This window comes from Crocodylus siamensis, chromosome 4 (assembly GCF_052110815.1).
Source record: "Crocodylus siamensis isolate JL-2025a chromosome 4, ASM5211081v1, whole genome shotgun sequence".
Classification (NCBI taxonomy): Eukaryota; Metazoa; Chordata; order Crocodylia; family Crocodylidae; genus Crocodylus; species Crocodylus siamensis.
Window position 1 is genome coordinate 44,451,748 of NC_143398.1, and position 20,861 is coordinate 44,472,608.

Here is a 20,861-nt window from a genome sequence, read left to right on the forward strand (position 1 = left end):
GAAATTCACCTGTGAACAGTATCTTTAATAGAAGCATCTGCAGCACAAAAAATATAATAAGAATCACTAATTACCCCCAGGAAGCCCTGTTGCACCCAACACTGATATAAGTTAATCTAATTCTTTGAATTCTATGAATAGAATCTTTTTTAAAAAGTCTTTATTAACGCAATACAATTCTTAAGTGATGCCAGAATTCAAAATCCTGTAACTCTGGTTACCTAGCAGACACAATCAGGGTCTTAAATAGCAGTAAGGGGGGGTACTTCTCTAGAGCACAAAAGTGCTAATGTACATATTCGTTAAGTACTATACGAGATAGCATAAAGCAGCACTTGATAGGAATAGGAATCTGTTTCCCTTTGAAGGTTTGGATGGTGGGGGGGAGGGGCGAGGAGCTGATGAGGGGAAGAAAGGAAAGGATGCAGGCTACATGGCCTACCAATCTAAAAAGTAATTTGCTAGTGAGAAATGGTTCACATGCCAGCACTCATACCAAACAGAAAAACCATATAGGGGTTAATTTTCTGCTCAATATGTATGCATAATGGGAAATATTATTATACACACTGACTGGGGACCGACTGTCCTTAATACATATAACATGTAATTATCATTGTGGTAGCTTTCTAATTTTTTTCTTCTTTTTTAGCACGGATGGTTTAGAGAATCATTCTAAACCCCAGTCCCTATCATCAGATTAAGTAAATGTGATTTGCAAGAATAATTTTCAATAGTTATTTTTTTGTTAAGAAATCTTGCAGAAGCTGTGCAATAGTGCTTCACTCTCTACATTTTAAGTCTGTAGATATCTCTTCTGATCCACTGTGTATTTAACAAATGTCAGGGATTTTTCAGCACTCAAAAACATATTATGTATCACATGTAGTAAAAAAATGTTGTGCACATAAGGTCAGATGTTACTGTAAACAGTAATAGGCAATTTGTAGTATATTAACTCTACTGCTCGGGCAAGTCCATTCCAGTAATGAACTAAAAGTAGTTCCAGACTTGCTAACCGGTGAATCTTTATTTCTACTTGAGTAGGTATGCTGTACTTTGCAACATTATTCAAAAGGCAGTAATACAATGCAAAAAACTAATGCCCTCATATCTACATTAAGTTTTAAATAAGTGAGTATACTCATCTCTTCTAGGGGAGAAATCCATTTCAAATAACAATGCCAGCAATTTTTCTCCAGGCCAGAGTCTCCTGTTGTCCGCATGCTCAGTTCCTAATATTAACAGTGGCATAACTGGTGGGGTGGGAGGGGGAGGCAGTGACTGGAGCAAGCCCCCTTGCTGCTGACTTGGCAGGGAGGAGGGGGAAGGCACAAAAGCAATTGCTAATGCTATTGCATGGTGCAGCAGCAACTAGAAGTTGTCCTGTGGGTGGCAGCTGCCCTGGGTGCCCAGCTGTGTCATTATGCCTCTTGATATCACGGGAATTATGACAGACAGACTTCTGAAGATCCATTCTACCATTATCAGCTATTGACAGGTTAGAGTAGTTAGAGTAGGTAGAGTATGAAACAAGCAGTTTTTTCTTCATTCACATCAGAGATAATTCATAGAAATCTTAATCTAAAAAAATGCATAGCTGAAGTTAATAGAAATGTTTTGGACCAAAATTCCTCAGATGGTGTAAACTGACATAGCTTTACTGCCTTCACTCTGGCTCCCTGCAACTAGCACTGGCTGAATACTCCATGAAATGTATTTGCAATATGCATGAAGATCACTGCAAAAGAGAATCGCCAATTTATGGACAGGAAGAACAGTGTCTTTCAATTAAATCTGTAATTTCCCAATATATTTTTCCCAAATGAACTGTCTGTTTCAAGGTCTTCTACATGGTACGATGGCTCGTGGAATTCAGCCTAAGTTCACTTATTTATTTTCCATAAATACTGGCTGATCACATCTACCGACTTCCCATAGTACCTGTATGTTTTATACACATGTTCACATACTCTGGAAAGGGCTGTGTGCACCCCTAGAAAGATTAATATAGACATATCCAAATGCCCATTTTACTTGTACTGATTATATCTTGCTCTCAAGCTCTACATACAGTACATTGTTTATACTTAGAGGCAGCCTTATACATCCTGTTTTCCATCATTTTGTTAATCTGAATTTAAATCAACATCACTATAGAAGTGCTTTTCTGGTTTTTGTATAATTCTTGCTATTCTGACAACTCTGTCTCAAAGTGCGGAAGATATAGTACCACAGGCGCAGTAACCAGATTGGAGCGACTGTATGTTGTGCTGCTATTTCTATCTATCACTTTTATTGCTGCTTCTGCTGCCAGAATGTTCCGTAAGTGGTGGCTGGCGCCCTCTCTCACAGACTTCTCTCAGCGGTGATTATTTTCTAGAGTGCTGTGCCACAATTACTAATGATTATTATCCTCAAAACTAGCAGCTACTTAAGAAATTATAGTGATAATACTGGATGCCTGTAATATTTTTAATAAGCATAAAATGAAACTAAGCCTAGTGGATACAAAAGTTTTGAAGTGACAAAATTCTGTTAGCTGGTTCCCATACATGTAAACCATAAAGTTAAACAAAAACAATGCACATGAGTGCACATGCACACACAACCCTTCATAGGCTCCAAGATCATTCAAGTTCTTAGCATTATCAGCCCAGGATTCACATTTTATAGTGGTATTGGCACACATGTGAATTCAGACCCAAGTCCTGCCCCCTGCCCAAGAGACTCAGCCAGGCTACTTTTATCTTCCTTTGGGCATACAACATGAAATGTTCCCTGACCCACAAATGGACATGTGGGAATTTTGCTATTCCAGAGAAGATCTGAAGAAAATAGCCTGCCACTCTAGAGTCTTCCCCCTGTGACACATAGCACTAGATTTTCAGTCCCTTCATGAGTATCAGCTGTGTTACTTCATGAGTATCAGCTGTGTTGCTGCTTGCATTTTTATGCTGTTTTGTTAGTTATTATTAGACACCATTGCTGCTCATTAAGCAGAACAAAACAGGAGAGAGGTACCCATGAGTAAGCATGTGCCTACTGGCCCAAATTGATCGGGGGGAGGAGCAAGGATTCAATTGTGTCACGTCTAGCTACCTTGAAGTAACAAAATCTGAACATTTAGACATTTCTAAAGCATCTGTCCTCGTAAAACCTAGAATCATTAGGATGGCTCTCAGAAGACCTAGGGCTCATGTACATGATTTTTGCCCTTTCATGCACTGCAACTGCATGTCTGTGTATGAGCAGGATTTCCCAATGCTTTAAAAAAGTCTTTCCTGTGCATTAAACTAAAATTCCTGGGACGTAGTTTACTTTGGCTCGCTGGGAATTATAACGTAGCATCCATGGATTTATTGCAGGCAACCACAAAGGCACTCAAAAAAGTGTAATGAGCCCTTTGTCCAGCAGATGGCACTGTTACTTTTTTGTAGTTCACCCCTTCAAATTGCTTTCACTCATGAATTGCTTCCCCTTTTATTTTTCTTGCGTGGCTTTTTCTGTTTTTTTCTTGTTTGCTGACTCCCTGCTTCCACAGCTGCATAGCAGGGCACGGGCACGGGCTGGGTGGGGGGCCCTGGGCCGGGGGGTAGCACTGGACCATCCCACTCTCCTGTGGCGATAGCCAGGGACCCGTCTTAATTCATTTGAAAACCTAGTGTGTGTAAACACAGATGAGATGTTCCAAGGCTTAATTTATTTGAAAACCTAGTGCATGTAAATGCAGATGCAACGCTCCAAAATAAACAAGTTAAATTTTTATAAACCTATTTAAATTTAATAAGGTTTAAAGCCTGTGGTGTGTACAGGTGCCCCTATACTTCAGCTTAGAGATCATTTACCTGAGTTTCAAGGCCTCTGATGACCTCTCCCAGGAAATGCAGCTCCACAGTATCTAAACAAAATATGGAAGCACCATGGCACTTTTCTTTAATCATGGGATCAACACCAACCCAGAAAAACCTCCAGCATTACAGTACTCATACAGCTGTGCGTTACAGCATAAGAACACCGTTGAACATACTCTCATACCACAGTACTAAAAACTGGAACTGAAATGAGTAATCCAGAAAAACTGTTTCCATGTGATAACTACACTGTGCATAATAGTTATTTCACTTCCTATGTGAACTGCTCTTTTTTTAACTGTATCCAATAAGAACAACAATGAGCAGCAATAGTGTCCAATAAGAACAACTAACAAAGGAGGGAAAAAAAGCAAGCAACGTATTTGGCTTTGGGGACATATAAAGTGACCTCTCAGGTCACTGAGCCAGATGCCCCATCACATAAAGAGGATTATATGATATGGTGCCTAGGTTTACCAATAAAAGAAGAGTTTTACCTTGACAAAAAAGTATTTCCTTTTGAAGGAATTCCAGACAGAAGCATTTGAATGAATAAATGCCCGTAATGGTGTTAAGGATGTCACTAGCACGTATGCTTTGATGATGACAGAAAGGTCTTGAGCTTTAAAGTCATTCTTGTGGTCAAGTTGAGTTGGTATCTGATGCCTAAAAAAGTGAGAACAATATCTATTATAAGAAAAGTGCTGCTGCTTCTCTACTGAAAGAAAAAGGAGCTACAAGAAAACTAACATTAAAGAAAATATTGCCCTATTTTCCAGTTAATATCATTCTGGCATATTGTTTAAGTTGGCTAAAACAAACTTTTCATTAAATCTGCTTTTATTGCTTTAAAATATTTTTTGAACTTAGTTTCCAAACCAAAAAATTAAAAATATTTGGTTAAGATGCAGTTATTGCTAAGTATAAATTTCAGGAACTTAAGGGTAAAAATATTACAGGGATGTTTGTAATCACTCCAAAAACAAGCATTACTAACCCGGGAAATTCAGAGTAAAGGTGAAAACTTTAATAAAATGAAAACATCTTAAGTAATGGAAACAAAGTTAAGACATCCAAACCATGGTAACCCTGCTTGGTGATGATGCTTTAAGTCTGGTAACAAAAACTGTACTATCATTAGAAACTACTTTACTTAAATTGGAGGCTGAAAACAATTGACACTTCTTACTTCTGCTCACGCAGTTATGGCACTGAACCCCTAAAGAAAAGTTCTGACCAGGACCTCCGGAAAATATTACAGGGATGGTGTGACAGGGCACTTGGTGCATCTGTCACTAAGCAAAGGGCTGAGGGAGAAGCAGCTCGCAGGTGAAGCAGAGGCTGATTAGGGAGTCAGCTGCCCAGAAGGGGGCTGGGCCTGAGGCACATAAAACTCGGGGCCCAAGCTGGTCAGGTGTCTACCCCTGAGTACCACAGAGAGGAGCTCCTGGTACCAGGGCTCCCAAGATACTCGCTGAGCAGGCCAGGTCTTGAACAGATAGGCCTATGAACAGGAGTGGAACAGCCCATAGCCTAGAGGAGGGCAGCAGAGAGTGGAAAGCCAAGGTGCCCAAGGTCAGCTAGCACGCAGAGCAGCACCCAAGAGGGGTAAAGCAGGCTTTAGAACAGATAGGCCTGGGAACATGGGCCAAGGGTCTGGTGCTGGAGAAGGGCAAAACAGGTCTTGGAACAGATAAGTCTGAGGATGGAAGTAATGGTCCGAGAGGGCTGCTGATGAAATCTGGTGGTTGAGGAAGGGACTGAAAGGGAGGTATGGAAGTCTCAACTGGCCCAGCAAGAGTGAGAGAGAAGAGCCAGAGGAAGAGAGGGGCCTGAGGCCCACAGAGAGAGCTTGAGCCCAGGAAGGACTAGGTACTTGGGAAAAGGTCCAGTACCTGGGGGGGGCAGCAGGAAGGGTGGAGGGCACCAGGAGGGTCCTGTGCCCAGGGGAGACTAGGGTACACTGAGGAAAGCTCCAGTCCCCAGGGCTTGCAAGAGGGCAGAGTGTGGGGCCAAAGAGCCAGAGCCCAGAGAGAGGGCAGTGTGTCAGAAGGGCTAGAGAGCCAGAGGTCTTGAGTCTAGGAGGGGCAAGAAACCCATAGCCCATGAGGGGTGTATGTCTGTAGATCACCTGTGAGGCATGGAAGTATGTATTGAGGAGAATGGAGCTCACAGAACTAGCCTTTAAGGCAATGACCATGAATAACTGTGGTCCTAAAAGTAGGATCAGGCTTGGCAAGCCCTGGGGCAGCCTCCCTTTTATCAAAAATTAATAACATCAAGGTGTGGCAGAAAAGTAAAAGGGAGAGGTCCCCTCAGGGGAGCCTGGTTGGCAAGGGCTGAGCAGCTACCACTGGGACAGGCACTTGCTACAGACTGCAATAAATGACCCTCCATAAATCAGTTAATAATAAAAATATTTGGGCAGGTTTTGACTGAGAAGTAATATAACTGTTCAGGTATTTATCTATTACTACAACAGTTTGCAAAGAATTAGCTGCAAAATTGGAGTGGGAAGCAATAAAAAACTCATAAAAATATTATTTAAAAAGCTATATTATAGTTACATTTGGCCAGAGTCACCTATTTATTATTCCATCTATTAAGCACTATGCATCTTCATAGTAATTCAATTAAATACATATGCACCTCATAATAAGGAAAAGGTGAAGATGGCTTTAAAAATTATAGATAACTTAGATCAGGGAGGCCAAGCTGTGGCGCACATGCCACAAGTGGCACTAGCAGCCCTTGTGTGTGGCATGTGCAGCAGGGCAGCAGATAGGGCAGGATAGCAGATCAGGCAGGAGAAGGGGATTGGCATAGCACTCAGGGAGGAGGTTGGGCTTATTTTTGGTATTTCTGTCAAAATGTTTGGCACCTACTGGCTTCAATACACAACCTATGTGTGGTTCAGTTTACCTACGTATTTGTTAAGGGAGATTAAAACAAACAAACAAACCCTAAATAGCACATACAAGCTCTGGTACTACAGTGATGATCAACATGTAAGTACATTTCTTGGTGGAACAGTGCTGGATTTCTGAATTTTTTTCCATGACTTACTTCACTGCCTGTTGTAAGAATGTATCATGAAACGTACAAATATAAATAATACTGTGATACAAAAGTATTAACTTACGGCTGTGCATTATTGGTTTGGTTCCACCAGCGCCACAGATGGGCAAAATTTGTCCTTTCTTCCCTTCTCCCAAACTGAGAAAGGTCACTTGCTTGCTTAGATTCTGAAAATGCATGATGATTTGGGCATTCCAGGAAAGCTACTGGAACATGCAGTTCTGAAAACGTTTCAACAAAATAAAAATATATATAGTCAATGTAATGGTTTAAAAAAAGATTATGCATCCTGTCGGTAAAATAAAATACATTCAATAAAGAGGCAGGCAGGAGCTACAGTTATCAAATGACATGGAAAAAAAGAATAAACTTTTCAGCTCTTTAGCTGAAGTTGAACCAAATAGTAGGATCAAAGCCTGTTTCAGCTTTGAAGCTGTATTTTTTCCCGTTCATTCCCAGTTACTGTACTAACACAGGACTCTGGATTCTAAAGTAAACCCCTACATACACGCCACTCTAAATATAGAACACATATGCAAGAGATCCCAGTCTCATAGCTGATGGGGATTTTGTCTGAATTAAAACTGTAGGACTCTCCCCCCTCAAAAAGATATAGAACACAAAAAATTGTTGTTTCTTGTTGCAAAGATTAAGGCTTGCTTTTATAAGTACTGAAATGTATGCCATTTGAGTTTTTACATTTAATTCATTGGGAGCAGAACTACAATACCAGAAATCAGTCATTGTTATCGTCTTCAAAATACTGTGATATGATAGCTACTAGTGGGCACTATTTTCTATTTTTACTTTGCTGATAAAAAGCTACATAGCCCTTACGTTATTACTTTATTTTATCCTGTGTGGCTTTCATTACTTCCAACATACTTCATTTTAGCCACTTTAAACACTTAAGTAATAGTCAGGGAAGAGTCAAGCTGTTCATATTATTCCCAAACTTCATTACTCAACATTTTAGTGTCAGACCACGCTGTGCTAAACTTATTTAGTTATTTGTATAGCTTTCCCTGTAATGCCAATTCATTCCATTTCAGTAGATCAAATTAAAAGTAATACTGACGTTGTGTTTATAGTGAGATATTATCAGCCCTTCAGTAAAAGTACAGCTCATCTCCCCATAAATGGCATTGTGATATTCCATTTAGTGACTCCTTATCACATGAGTTCAGTTTATATTCCTGCAAGCTCAATGGGGATCTAAAATTAAGTTGGGTTTTTTACTTCACCTCTTTATTCACCAAAAATACAAGTTTCAGGGGGGGCTTGTACACATGATGAAAATTGGCCATTTCTGCAGTTTAATCACTTCTGTGGGGGTGTCTCCCCTGGGCGGGCAGCTAGCAAGTGGGCGCAGGCCCATCTTGGGCTTAGGGAACAGTTGGATCAGACTGGGTGCTGCGTAGGAGCTGGGGTATTATCCACCTTATGCCCAGGTGGCCCCAGGGGACACTGCCACCATAGAGGGAATGTCCAGGGACCCCGCAACTCGGGGCTTGCTGGCAGCTTGCTCCCTGCCCATGGGAGAGGCAGGCAGGCTTCACTGGGTTGCGCCCACTGGGCTGCAGAGGCCCTGGGTGAGGACAGCAGGGCAAGATGACCTGCTCACGGCCCTATTCCATTCCCCACCAGGGGCCTGAGGCTGTGCATGCCAGCCCTGAGCCCCAAGCCCCACACACCCCGCAGCTGGGTAGCAGCCCCAGCCCTGCCCAACTCCCTCCCTCCCTATGGGGGCCTCAATCCCCACCCTCCACTTAGCTGTGGGAGCTGCTCTTCAGGCTTCTGGGTGGCCATGTGCATAGACATGCACATGGCACCCCCTGCCTGACCTCCCTTCTCCTCCTCCCCCCAGCCATTTGCAGGCTGTAACACTGCCAGTCTGCGGAGAACTCTTTGCAAAATTGCAAAATCCATGGGTTACTCCGTTAAAATGAGAAATCTGTGTTTTCCTTCAGTAAACAGGAAAATCCACCCTTTTCTCTGGTTTTCCACGGGAAATGGAAAACCAGGATCCCTGCTTATAACTTATCCTGCTTCCATTGAGGCAAGGGGCAAAATTCCCATTAATTCTATTGTGCAGGATCAAGGCCCAACTGAATATCTGGAAATATTTTCATGTCAAAATTCTGTTGGAAAGAAACTATTAAAAGCATTAACATGTAATAATATAAATATTCAGTGACAGAGGCATAATGTGATGAGTACCCCTGGGAAAAGCAGCGCATGGGCAGGGAAGTACAGGCACTTCTTTTTTTAATCCCTCCTCTTCGTTATGCTATTGTTCAGCAACACAAAGCAATTGCTTTAGTTAAGAAGGATTCATAGAAGTTACACACAGTACTCAAATTGAAAGAGGATCTTAAAACATAATTTCCCTGATTCTAATTAAGTCAATATTTCAATGTGAATGAGGAAGGATAGAAGGAAGGGCAGTTCCCCTTGTTTACACATTCCCTGAGAGAGAGGTTAGCATTTCTCTCTTCTAAAATATGGTTTTAATTCTGTTGCTACAGCAACTAACCCAACTGATGCACGGTATGGGCTCATAGTGCTGAGTTTGAAGAGAACATGGGATGAATTTTGTGGCTAAACTTACCCCTTAAAAACAAGAATTTTAGTTGTTTTGAAAAAAAAAAAGAAAATAGAGAAGTTATCTTATCTACCTTGATTATTTTTGCACTATGCAGTGAATCATTTTATTGGAGCAGTGTTTAGCAGAAATGAATTGGGACCGTTTGAAAATTAGAACCACCCTGAAACTGGACATTTAAACTCACTGCAAAGCCCCATAACATTGTTATAATGACAAAATGACCCCAATGTAAAAAAGACATCTTGGTGCTTTTTGAAGCAAAGGAAGTTAAAATCCATTGCCCTTAATTATTAGAACCTTATGTAAATAAAAATTGGACACAATTTATAAATTATATTTTTTTCAAGACAAGCACTATTCCTTACTTCGTACAGCACCTTGAAAAGGAGTTGGTATCTAGTGCTACCATAATAATGTAACCACTATTATGACAGCATAATAGTGATAACAACAGATGAAGTCCTCTTTTAGTATACTGCAGAGAAACCCTTTGATTTGTTCTTCAACTAGAAGACAAAAATGATGTTTTCCAGAGTTAGACTTCATAGACATTAGGGCTGGAAGGGACCTCGGGAGATCGAGTCCAGCCCCCTGCCCAAAGGGCAGGAAGTCAGCTGGGGTCATAGGATCCCAGCAAGATAAGCATCCAATTTACTCTTGAACGTGTTCAGTGTAAATCAGCACTGTTATCAATGAAAATTAGTTACAGGGAAGAAACTGCTTGTTAATACATGACCTTCTTTCAGTCTTCAAAACACTTTATGAACCATAACTATTTAACCAGTTCTTACAAAATAAGTAGTTATTATCATTTATAATAATGATAATATATTATGATAATATTAAAATACTTTAAAATATTAGTATTTTACAGAAGAGAACCTCAGGGAGGCAGGTTAATTAATGTGTCTGGGTCAGTATCAAAGACAGGCCTAGAAGTCCCAGTCTGGTGTCTGAATCACTTCTCTCTCTTACAGAACCAAAATCCTGATGCCAATTACTTCTAGGGCAAATATCCCCCAGGAGTCTGGACCTTTCAGACCTGGAAACCAATGGACAAACTAAAGAAATGCAGGTTAAGAAGAGTAGAATTCTCTTTTCAAAGGAGAAGTCCCGCACTCCACCCAGCCCAGCTGACGTGTAACAGTCTAGTTCTAGGAAATGCAGTAAGGGGAGAAAGTCAAAACTGTAGTCCTTTCTTTAACTCTCAGTTGGAAGCAGGTATCAGTGGTTGGCAGCTTTGAAACGCTGTGTTTGGAAAGACAGTAAATGAGTAAACAAAAGGAGAAGACAGATCTCCAGGGAGCTGCCACAAAAAGTTGAATGCACCCAACCCAGCTAATACTTCACAAGCCTAAGTACTACAGTTCTCGTCTCCCTAATGAAGTCACACAACTAGCCAGAGCAGTGACAGGCCTGGGACACAGAGAACCGAGGATCTACCAAAGCAAATCTACATCTGTGGTCATTAAGATGAACTGGCTCATGAAATACAATATCCATTAAAATAGCAGGAGCCAAGTGGGTAAGGTAATCACCATTATAACAACTTCTAATGGTGACCATTCAAATATTACTGATGCTTTTCAATTATGCTCTTCTATCCCCAGTGTTTAGCTATTCCTAATCGCTCAGCATTGCCGGGCCTATATTGAGGCTCAATACTTTATACAACTGGTAATTTAACAGTTATTATGAACAACAGCAAAGCTGATAAAAAGCTGATCAAAATCTAAAACTGACAGGATTTAACTAAGATTCCCTAAGCACAGCTAGGTCGTTGTTTACATGCTATAGGTGTGACGGGTTATATGGTTTGTTAGATATATTAAATATTCACGTCAAACGGTATTACTGATGATCCTGCTTACTTACTATTAGGGGTGCGTGAAGCAGACAGTATTTGATTTGGATTTGGCCCAATTCGGGGGACAGTGATTCCATTCGCTGATTTAGATCACTGTCCTGATTCGATTCAGCCAAATCTGAAGATTCAATTCTGATTTGGAGAATCAGCGATTCAGCCATAGACACAGCTTTATATGTTTTTTCTATGTACCTCGAGGTACGAGGTGTGGCTCATGAATGCTGAGATGGTGGGGCAGATGGCGCATCCCATGGGAGTGTGGGAAGGTCCCCCATGCACTTGGTGGCAGACTCAGAAATGGACTAGAAGTACTTCCAGTCCACTTCCAGGTCTGCCACCAAGCATGTGGGGGAACCCCCGGTGCCCCTCCTGGCTCAGCTATCAGTTGCAGGGGTACGCTGGGTGCCTCCCCAGACCCAGGAGGCACCAGTCGCTGAGCCAGGGGTGGGAGGGGGGGTCCCCCACACACTCCGCAGTGGGTCTGGAAGTGGACCAGAAGTACTTTGGGTCCACTTCCGCGTCCACCGCTGAGCATGTGGACCCTCCCCCCATGCACTCCTATGGGATGCTCCATCTGCACCATTCAATTCTGAGGCAATTCAGCCCGATTCAGAGAGATTAATAGGTCTCCTGATTAGGTTCGGAGTTTCAGCCACCGAATCAGGCTGAATCTCCTCCAAATAGAATCAGCGACTGAAGTTTCACACAGCCCTACTTACTATCAGTAACAGAATATTATTTTTAAGTTCTCTCTTCTCGATATGGAACTGTAGTTAATTGACTGAGAGCGTGACCTACATACTCAAGTAAATGATCAACAGACTCTGAATTAACAATGTTTAAACTGCAGAAGATAAATGAAACACTGCAAAGGTGTTACAGGTCCTCTCCCTTATCCTTCATTATTATTCTTAGACTTTGAGAAAAATATTTTGGTTTGGTTTGTTAAACTTTTTACACTGTTCATGACGTGAGTTTCTACAGCTGACATTTGAATCTCAGGGCAAAGAATGATTAAGGCTTCCATCTCTGCAGGAAAAAGGCAGTTTTGCTTCTAAAGTGTCCATCAGCTGTCAGGCTTGTTAGAAATGTTCCAAGACCCACTGAGACACCTTGGGAGCTCATGGTTGTTTAATGAAACACAAAGCGGACGAAGAGAATACAAAACTGAACTGAAGATTTTGCGCTTCCCCCGGCTCATCTTGTAAATTGTTTTCCCCCTACACACATTTACACAGAAAACCATAAAATCAGTACATTTAGACTCACAGTTTCCATCTGCCTGGGATTTGGGAGATTTTAGTGGGAGTCGGGGGAGAAAGATATGACAAGGGCTAATGCTAGAATCTTCTCTGCCAGAATTTTGGCCTGTGTAGTTGATTTTCCGTGTGTTTGGGGACTTCACGTCACATACAACTTGGATTCTTCTTCTTCCTGATCAGTGGAACCTACTGGACAAGATCTATTTCTTCCCTGGTCTGCTCCTTGGGCAATGCAGCCTTCATTCTGCTTTGATTCTAGGTAGAGGTGGGTCATATTGTTATAAACTATCTGTCAACTAATAGTTACAGATGGGGCAAAATGTCCAGAATGTCCAAGTCTGCAAAAAACTTTGTATAGATGAAAATACTGGACCACATGAGAAGGTACTTATTCCACCTTCATTTATTCTCTATTGAAGCAGACTCCTGAAACCACGAAAGTAAAACACACTTTGCTTACTCATGTCTAGAAGCCTGATCTACTTCATATAGCAATGTAGATTATGACTACTCAAATAAAAAGGCATGCCAGTTACACAGACCACATGGTAATAGTTGAATAATTAGAACTAAATGGATTGAGGGCATATTGTGTATGTCAATCAAAAGTAGCCTATTCCAGGGTTTCTCAACCCATGCGTCACAACCCAGAAAGTGGGTCTCAAAAATTTATGAAAGGGTTTTGAACAAACTTTAAAAATGGATTATCCTTTAAGAGAATGAGAAAAACATGGGAAACCATGGTTTTTCCCTTGCAGGCTGGCACAGTTCCAGGCTTCTCCCCTCCGCTCCACATGCTTCTCTACCCCACACACTGGGGGATTGGGGCCTGGGGGCAGTAGGGCAGTGAGTCGTGAGTGAGGGACACTGGGTCAGGACTGGCCACTGATGTTTACAAGTGGGTCCTAGTACAAAAAAGGTTGAGAACCACTGGCCTATTCAATTTAAATATCTTCCATGAATCTCTTGACCTCTCTAGCAAAGAGGTCAACAGTTCTGAAGCAAAAAGCCATAATTTCCCCAAGGTTTCTACAGCAGAATCTAAGGGTATAAAGGAAACTGGAAACATCTACAGTTCTGAATTAAACAAACCATATGTCTTAAAACATACCAACTGAATCAGTGTTTCTGATTACGACACAGCACTGGATGTGCCTGTCTCTAAGAAGAGGGGCAGCATGCAAAGCAGCTGGTAGGTGGAGAAGGGAGCCAATGAGGGCATCATCTGACCAGGAGAGGGTCGGTGGGTTATAAGCCCATGTCCTGGTCAGACAGTGTAGCCCAGGAGCCACAAGCAGTGGTGTTCCTGACACCAGGTTTGCAGCAGGGCTTCTGCCTGAACCTGTGAGCTTGGGGGGTAAGCTTTAGAGAGAAAGACAGAGACCTGAGGGGTCTGATATGAACCTGAGAGCTGGGGTGTAAGAGGAGAAGAGACAGAAAGAGAGACAGAGAAAGACCTAAGGGGTCAGCCTAGAAGGGTTGAGTGTGGAAGAGTCCAGTGCCTGGCGGGAACTAGAAACACGAAAGGCAGGGAGAACCAGGAGAGTCCAGTGCCCAGGAGAGGATTAGTGTGCATGACCAGAGGCGGTCCAGGAGCCTATTAGAAAAGCTGAAGTGTGTTGAGATCCCAGAATAGGGCTGAGTAAAAACTAGTGAACATCAAGCAATGACAACACCTGGAAGGCATGGGGCATGGTATAGGGGTGAACTGGAGTAATATTTTAAGGTGAGAATCACAAGCCCCTGGTGCTTGTTAGAGAGAGCAACTTGGGAAGCCCTGGGGCAGCCTCCCTCGTATATAAAAACATAACATCAAGGCATGGCAGGAAAGACTGAAGGGGTGACGGGCCAAAGACAGCAAGGGCCAAAGGGACTTCAGGGGCCACCCCTAGAGTTACTACTGCCTTATACTGACCATGAAAGAGGCATCAACTAGTGCAAGATCCTGGCCCTACTCAAGTGAACAGCAAAACTTTCATTGACTTTACTGGGACCAGGATTCCACCCCTGATTTTTAATATTTTCCTCTGTGTTAGCCCAACACACAGATGATGTTTATCATATATCCCACCTAAATCTTCTAAACTGCTTAGTGATTCAAATACCCTTAAAAGGGCCTTGTACCAAATTACCTTCCATTACTGAAAATTTAAGCAGTCACTCTCTTAATTACACTTAAGTAGAGGGGGAAAAACAAACAAGCAAAAAAAACCCAAAACAGTTCACAACTAACCATATGTAGACTGAAAAAAATTAAAATTCCTGGACTAAAACACACTGAAATCCACTCTAAATAACATTTTCAAACTTTGAGAGTGATAAAGACAGCCACAAATATTCAGTACATCATTTCAAAACTTTAAAAAATTTCTTCCTTAATATTATCAGCAAAGTACCTCAACTTAGACTCAGGCTAAGTATAGACAGTCAAAAAGCCTGGGGCTGAATCACTTCAAACTGGGCAGCTTCCTCTAAGCTGTGTAGGTTGAACCCATAACCAACTGAACTGATGTTCAGTTTTCCACTAGAAAAGGTAGGGGGAGGTCTGCTCTGACCTAGGCCAGCAGGCAGGGAGTGCTAAAGCACGTTTCCCAGCCTGCTGGCCATTGCCAGACCAGTCTAGTGTCCCCAGTCCTCTGCTGTCCCCCCACAGGGGGTTCAGGAGCTCCCTGCCCAGGTGCTGGCCCACCTTGAGGGAGCCTCCCCCTCAGGAGGTTCCCTTCAGTCTGGATTCCCCAGCCCAGGCAGCCCTGGGGAGTTCCCTTCCCCACTGCTAACTGCTTCAGCTGCTGCTGTGGGAGCAAGGGAGAAGAGGACTGCTTCTCCCTTCTTCCTGTGGCAGCCGCTGAAACAATCAGCGGCTGAGAAGGGGAAGGGGACAGGGGTTCCAGGATCTGAAAAGCCAACAACATGTGCTCCTGTCCAGGAGGGCTGGGGGTCTCTTCCCCTGTCCCCCTGTCCCTATGGGCTGACAGACACAGTCAGGAAGCAGGCCAAGAAGCAGAGGGGCAAAGCAGTCCCTGCTCCACTTGAGCAGGCAGCATAACCCAGGGTTAAGTTGAACCAGGAAGGGATTTCAGACTGAAGTTTCATAAACCAGTTTGACCTAAATCAATTGTCTGATACTACATCCAACCAGATTTATCTTAAGCTAGTTTTGATCATTTTGAAAGTGGTTTATGTGCACTGAACTTCTGCTCTGTTACAGGTTTAAACCAGTTTCTGATCACTTAAACCAGTTTATGTGTAACTTCTGTCCCTAGCCAGAACCTACCACATTTCTTGTTGTTTCCAAGATATATTTTGAGCAACTGATGAAGGAAAATGTACCTTAAAATGCAAATCTGTTTCTTTTTACTGTAACATTCATGGTTACAGTGAAAAAAAAAAGATAGTTTTCTTGATATTTCCCCAAAAAGCTTGGTCCAAGAGTAGCTTTCTGTACCATACTGCCAAAAACCAAGTTTTAAAACTCTGGAAAGAGTGACTTAGAATAAAAATTATAGCTCATAGTTAACTAGAGACACATGCACAATGATATACTAATAACAGAGTAGAAGATAGAATGATACATGAGTAAAGACGAAGTAGTTAAAAACACTAATCTTTTTTAACTTTTTGTTTTCAAACTTATCTCATTTATTTATTATTTCAGCATGGCTTCAACTGAGATCAGGGACCCTTGTGCTGACACTGTAAAAATGCATACAAAGAGGGAATCCCCACCCCAAAGTTTCTAATCTAAATATGATAAAACCTGGAAGGAGTTCAGAAATCCTGAGTTACTACAGAGCTTCAAAACAGCCAGTAGTGACAAAATTGTGTTTATATGGAGACATTTGTAAAGGCACACTGGCAAAATAAAGCAATCTATCTTTAAAAATCCTGGTCTTGTCACTGCATTTCAGATTATTAAAGTGGAAAGAATGTTTCATTTATAATTCTGCAATGGAAAGCTCTGCAATAAATCTTTGGATCCAGGGCCCAAATATTAAAGGAAACCTAACACATGGTCAGTTGAAGCAGCTGGTAGTGAGTCACAGCAGTAAGCAGTGCCTTGCAGCAGATTACTACAAGTGAACCACCCACCAGCTACTACAAAACCACAGCTGGGACCCAAGGGGCAATGGATGAGGAATGCGCCCTTGCTTACAACCTCATATACTCGCATCCCAGGGCAAAGGGAGAGGGAGGAAAAGCATTAGATTCCATCCTGCAGCTAATTACTGATAACCAGCTGCCTGCCACAGCAAGAGAAGTGGGAGGATCAGCTAACATAAGGGACTGCACAGCACCCTGCTCCCACTAACTTGTTACTTCACTAGATGACATTTTGAGCACAGAGCAACCAAAGGGACAAGGGAAGATGAAGGCCTGTGGCAGCTGGCCAGTCTTAAGTGACTGCAATACATGAGTGAGTGAGAATGTGGAACACGCTGCCAGACTGCCCAGAGAAGAACTGAGCAGTTGGCAGTCCCTAACACAGAAGGCACAACAATATCAAAAGATACATATGGCAAAAGCATTGAATAAAAAGAATGAAAGCGATGCTGGTTGCGGAGTGAAGAGAGATGTCTAGACTGAAACCCAGCCGAAAGTGTGTGAAACCAGTGTGTTTACAGAGGGGCTGCTTAGGCAAAGGGGAAGTCAGGGAGCCTGACTCATTATTCCCAACATTCCCAATATTGTACTAGAGAAAGCTCTCAAAAAGATAACATTGAGTGGGAGTTATGACTTCTTTCCTGTGATCTATCCACAGAATGAGCCACAGGGTTGCTCTACCTCTTTGCAGGCCTTCTCTGTCTTTTTCCGTGGGATGAAGGATATATTCCTGACTCAACCCAATACAGCTTTGACAACACCTTGCAGCACCAGACACCCTCAAAGTGAAAACAGGCAGTGGCCAAGGGTGGTCTCCTGGATTCTTCTGAAAAGGGATCTGACTCAGAACCCCTTGAATTCAGCATCAGCAGTACCATGGAGGTAAGTGGCAAGTATCAAAGCCTTCCCTTGATTATGCAGCAGCCATGCCAGAGATATCACCAGGGATCCTGTTTTTTCCCCAATATAAAAATTGGCAAATTCTCTGATAAAATCCCCCAAATCCACAGTTAAAATGAAAGGCCCCTCACTCCCCCCCTCCCCAGCCCCCCAACCCTGCTGGTTCCCTTCACTCCCCCCATAGCCTCCTGACCCTACTACTTATGGCCCTCACTCCCCCCCAGTCTCCCAGCCCTGCTGGTGCTCCTTGCCCCCCACCCACAACCCTCTGCCCACCCGAACCCTGCCAGAGGGCCCCCCAGCTGCCAGAGCTACAGGGCCAGGGATCCAGGTGCACAGCCACCTGCCCCAACAGAAGGCAGTGGCTGCTGCAGGGAGCAGAGCCTGGCTCACCCACACCAATGCTGCCTGCCTGCTGCAAGCTTCTCTGCACCTGTGCACACTCCTGGGAACTAAAGGGGGACCCATGCCCCACAGGAGTGTATGGGGTGGTCATGGGCTGCCCGCTGTGGGCTTGAGCTCCTGCCCTGCTGCCCTCTCCTGGGGCCTCCACAGCCCAGCGGATGCGACACAGTGCTGTAGGGAACAGCAGGGTCATGCAGGAAAACTGCTTGCCACTGCAAGCTCCATGCTGCCCTGGCAATGTGTCCCCTGTGTGCACTGCAGCAGCAGGGGCAGTAGCACAGGGTTGTGCCCTACACTGGTGCTGCGCAGGCAGGGGACACTTCACCAAGGCAGTGCAGAACTCACAGTGGCAACCAGTTTTCCTGCATGACCCTGCTGTTTCCTGCAGCACTGGGTTGCATCTGCTGGGCTGTGGAGGCCCCAGAAGAGGGCAGCAGGGTGGGAGCCTGAGCCCACAGTGGGCAGCCCATGCCCACCCTGCACACAGATCTGGGGGGCACAGGTTCCCCTTGCCCCCTGGGAGTGCGCACAGGGACAGGGAGCTAGCCCCCCCTGCCTCCTAATGAACCATCTATGGCCCCATTCAATGCCCTGCTTCTGTACATTGCAGCCCCAGGCCCCAAGCCCCATGCACCGGGCAGCAGCCCCAACCCCAGTCCAAGTCCTACCCAACTCCCTCCTTCCATCCCTATGGAAGCCTCAATCCCACCCTCCCCTCCCCCACTTACCTGCAGGAGCTGATCTCCAGGCTGCTTGGCAGCTATGTGCATATACATGCACATGATGCCCCCTCCCTGACCACACTCCCCCCACTCCCTCCCAGGAACTCTACCAGCCTGAAGAGTGCTCTTTTCAAAACTACAAAGTCTGTGGGCTTCTCCACTAAAATGAGAAATCTGTGGTTTCCTCCCATGAAAGGGAAAATCTGTGTTTTTCTCCATTTTTCTATAGGAAATGGAAAACCCGGATCCCTGGATATCACAGGCCTCCAACCATTTACATGCATCTGAAGCAGGAAGCAAGCTGGAACAGAACTACTATTTAAAAGCTCCCACACTAGAACCCTCTGTAGTCAGCCACCACCAGCAGAAACAGCAGAGGTACACAGTCTTCTCAGCCCAAGGTTTTCCACACTGGACTTTACAATCCATTGTATTACTATTCAGGAGCAACCTGAATCCACCTCTCTCCATCCCCAGGCCCCATCCTCTTCTCTATCCAAACTCTACCTCCCAGCTGTCCCTCTTCTCTCATTCCATCCTACCGAGTGCCATACACAAGGAGGGGACAAACAAGTCTGTCCAGAGTTCAAAGCCTTTTAGCATGGCTCAGGTTGGGTCACAAAAATATCTTTTACATAAAGCTTAAGATTATATTTACTTGAATCTAAGACAAGGATTTCCCCCCAGTCAGCCCCTCATCTTAGATTAATGTACAAAGCAGGGGGGTGGGGAGGGAGGCAGGTGGCTGCTGCAGCTCTAACTCTGGCCTGAGAACAAGTTGGAGCCCAAGTCAGACCCACAGCAGCTTCCTGACCCCTCCTCCTCTTGCCCTCTGCAGCTTCTTCCCCACTACCATCCTCTCTTCCCCCCCCCACCCTTACTGTCAGGCATAGTTTGGCTCAGGCTCAAATCCCTCTCAGGCACAGAGTACACAGAAACTCTGTCCCCTAGTCAGACAATCAGCGGCATTAACAATGCTGCATGGTCCCTGTCCAGCCAGTCAGCAGTGTCGACAGCAGTGTCGACGCTGCTGCATGGCCGGTGGGGGCTGTGCTCCCACGTGCTGTGCTCCAGAAGGGAACAGAGCATGAGCAGCCTAAGGGAGCAGTGGGAGGGGCGGGGGAGCAGAGGTTGTGAGGAGCTTGGAGGGAGAAGGCAGGAAGGCTGAAAGGGGAAGAAGTGGGGGGACAGAAGACAAGGGGTGGCCTGACCTCCCCAGCCACTACTTTCCCTGCTATAGCAGCATGGGGGAGGGTAAATTTAAGATAACCCTCCAATATTTAGATTCTTTACCTGCAAAATTATAACACATTTATACATTTTCCAAATACAGAATCTAATTATTGAGGGGATGACTTAAATTCAAGGTCAACTTAGATTTAACTAAATGCAGGGGGTTTGTTTGGGGTTTTTTGCATTAAAAATCATGATCAATCCACATTACCCTTACTTAAAATACAGAAACAAAACTAAAGACATAATCCTAAATTCAATAGCCCAAAGGAGTGTTTTGGCATCAGGCAGATAGAGGAGCTAGACATAAGAACTTGTCCCAGGCCCAAGAATTTCTGAGTGGAGGACTGATATCACCATCTACTCATGTCATTCTTCTTTTTCTCCCCTGACTTTATTCTCCCACTGCACAATCTGATCACTTTCCGTTTTACTCCACTTCACACCCCTGGGCTTCTGTCTCTCCCAGAAGGAAGTCATTATTAACACTTCTAACATGTTTTCCAAAAGAAAAAGTTCAAACATAGGTCTTCAGCCTAGCTGATGCTATTTTACATTAAAGAGAAACAAAGAAACAAGAACTACTATGAAAGTGGCTGGTAACAAAACAAGGCACAACAGCTTGCAGGCAGGCCAGTGGGCCCCATTTTTAACAAACCTATTGTTACAGTACTACAGCTTTGGTATAGGAACCACAACAAAGAAAATACATCATTTGTAAAAATAAATAACCATTATAAAGTCTGCAAAATATAAGCAATCTGTCTGCTCTAAACCTGTTGCCCCCATCATCTCAACCTTATTGACTACCACCCTTTGCCCTGACTCAGC

General features: G+C 43.8%; 1 protein-coding gene across 3 annotated transcripts in view; it reads right to left on the reverse strand.

The window, feature by feature from the left end:
* Nucleotides 1–20,861, reverse strand: part of CPED1 (cadherin like and PC-esterase domain containing 1) — a 243,408-nt gene that overhangs the window by 169,443 nt on the left and 53,104 nt on the right. For all 3 annotated transcript variants that reach the window (XM_090042204.1, XM_090042203.1, XM_090042205.1), the window contains 2 exons: nt 6,997–7,153; nt 4,352–4,520 (listed from right to left, as the gene is read on the reverse strand). In XM_090042204.1, coding sequence (XP_089898330.1) covers nt 4,352–4,520; nt 6,997–7,153 — 326 coding nt within the window. The remainder of the gene's footprint in view (nt 1–4,351; nt 4,521–6,996; nt 7,154–20,861) is intronic.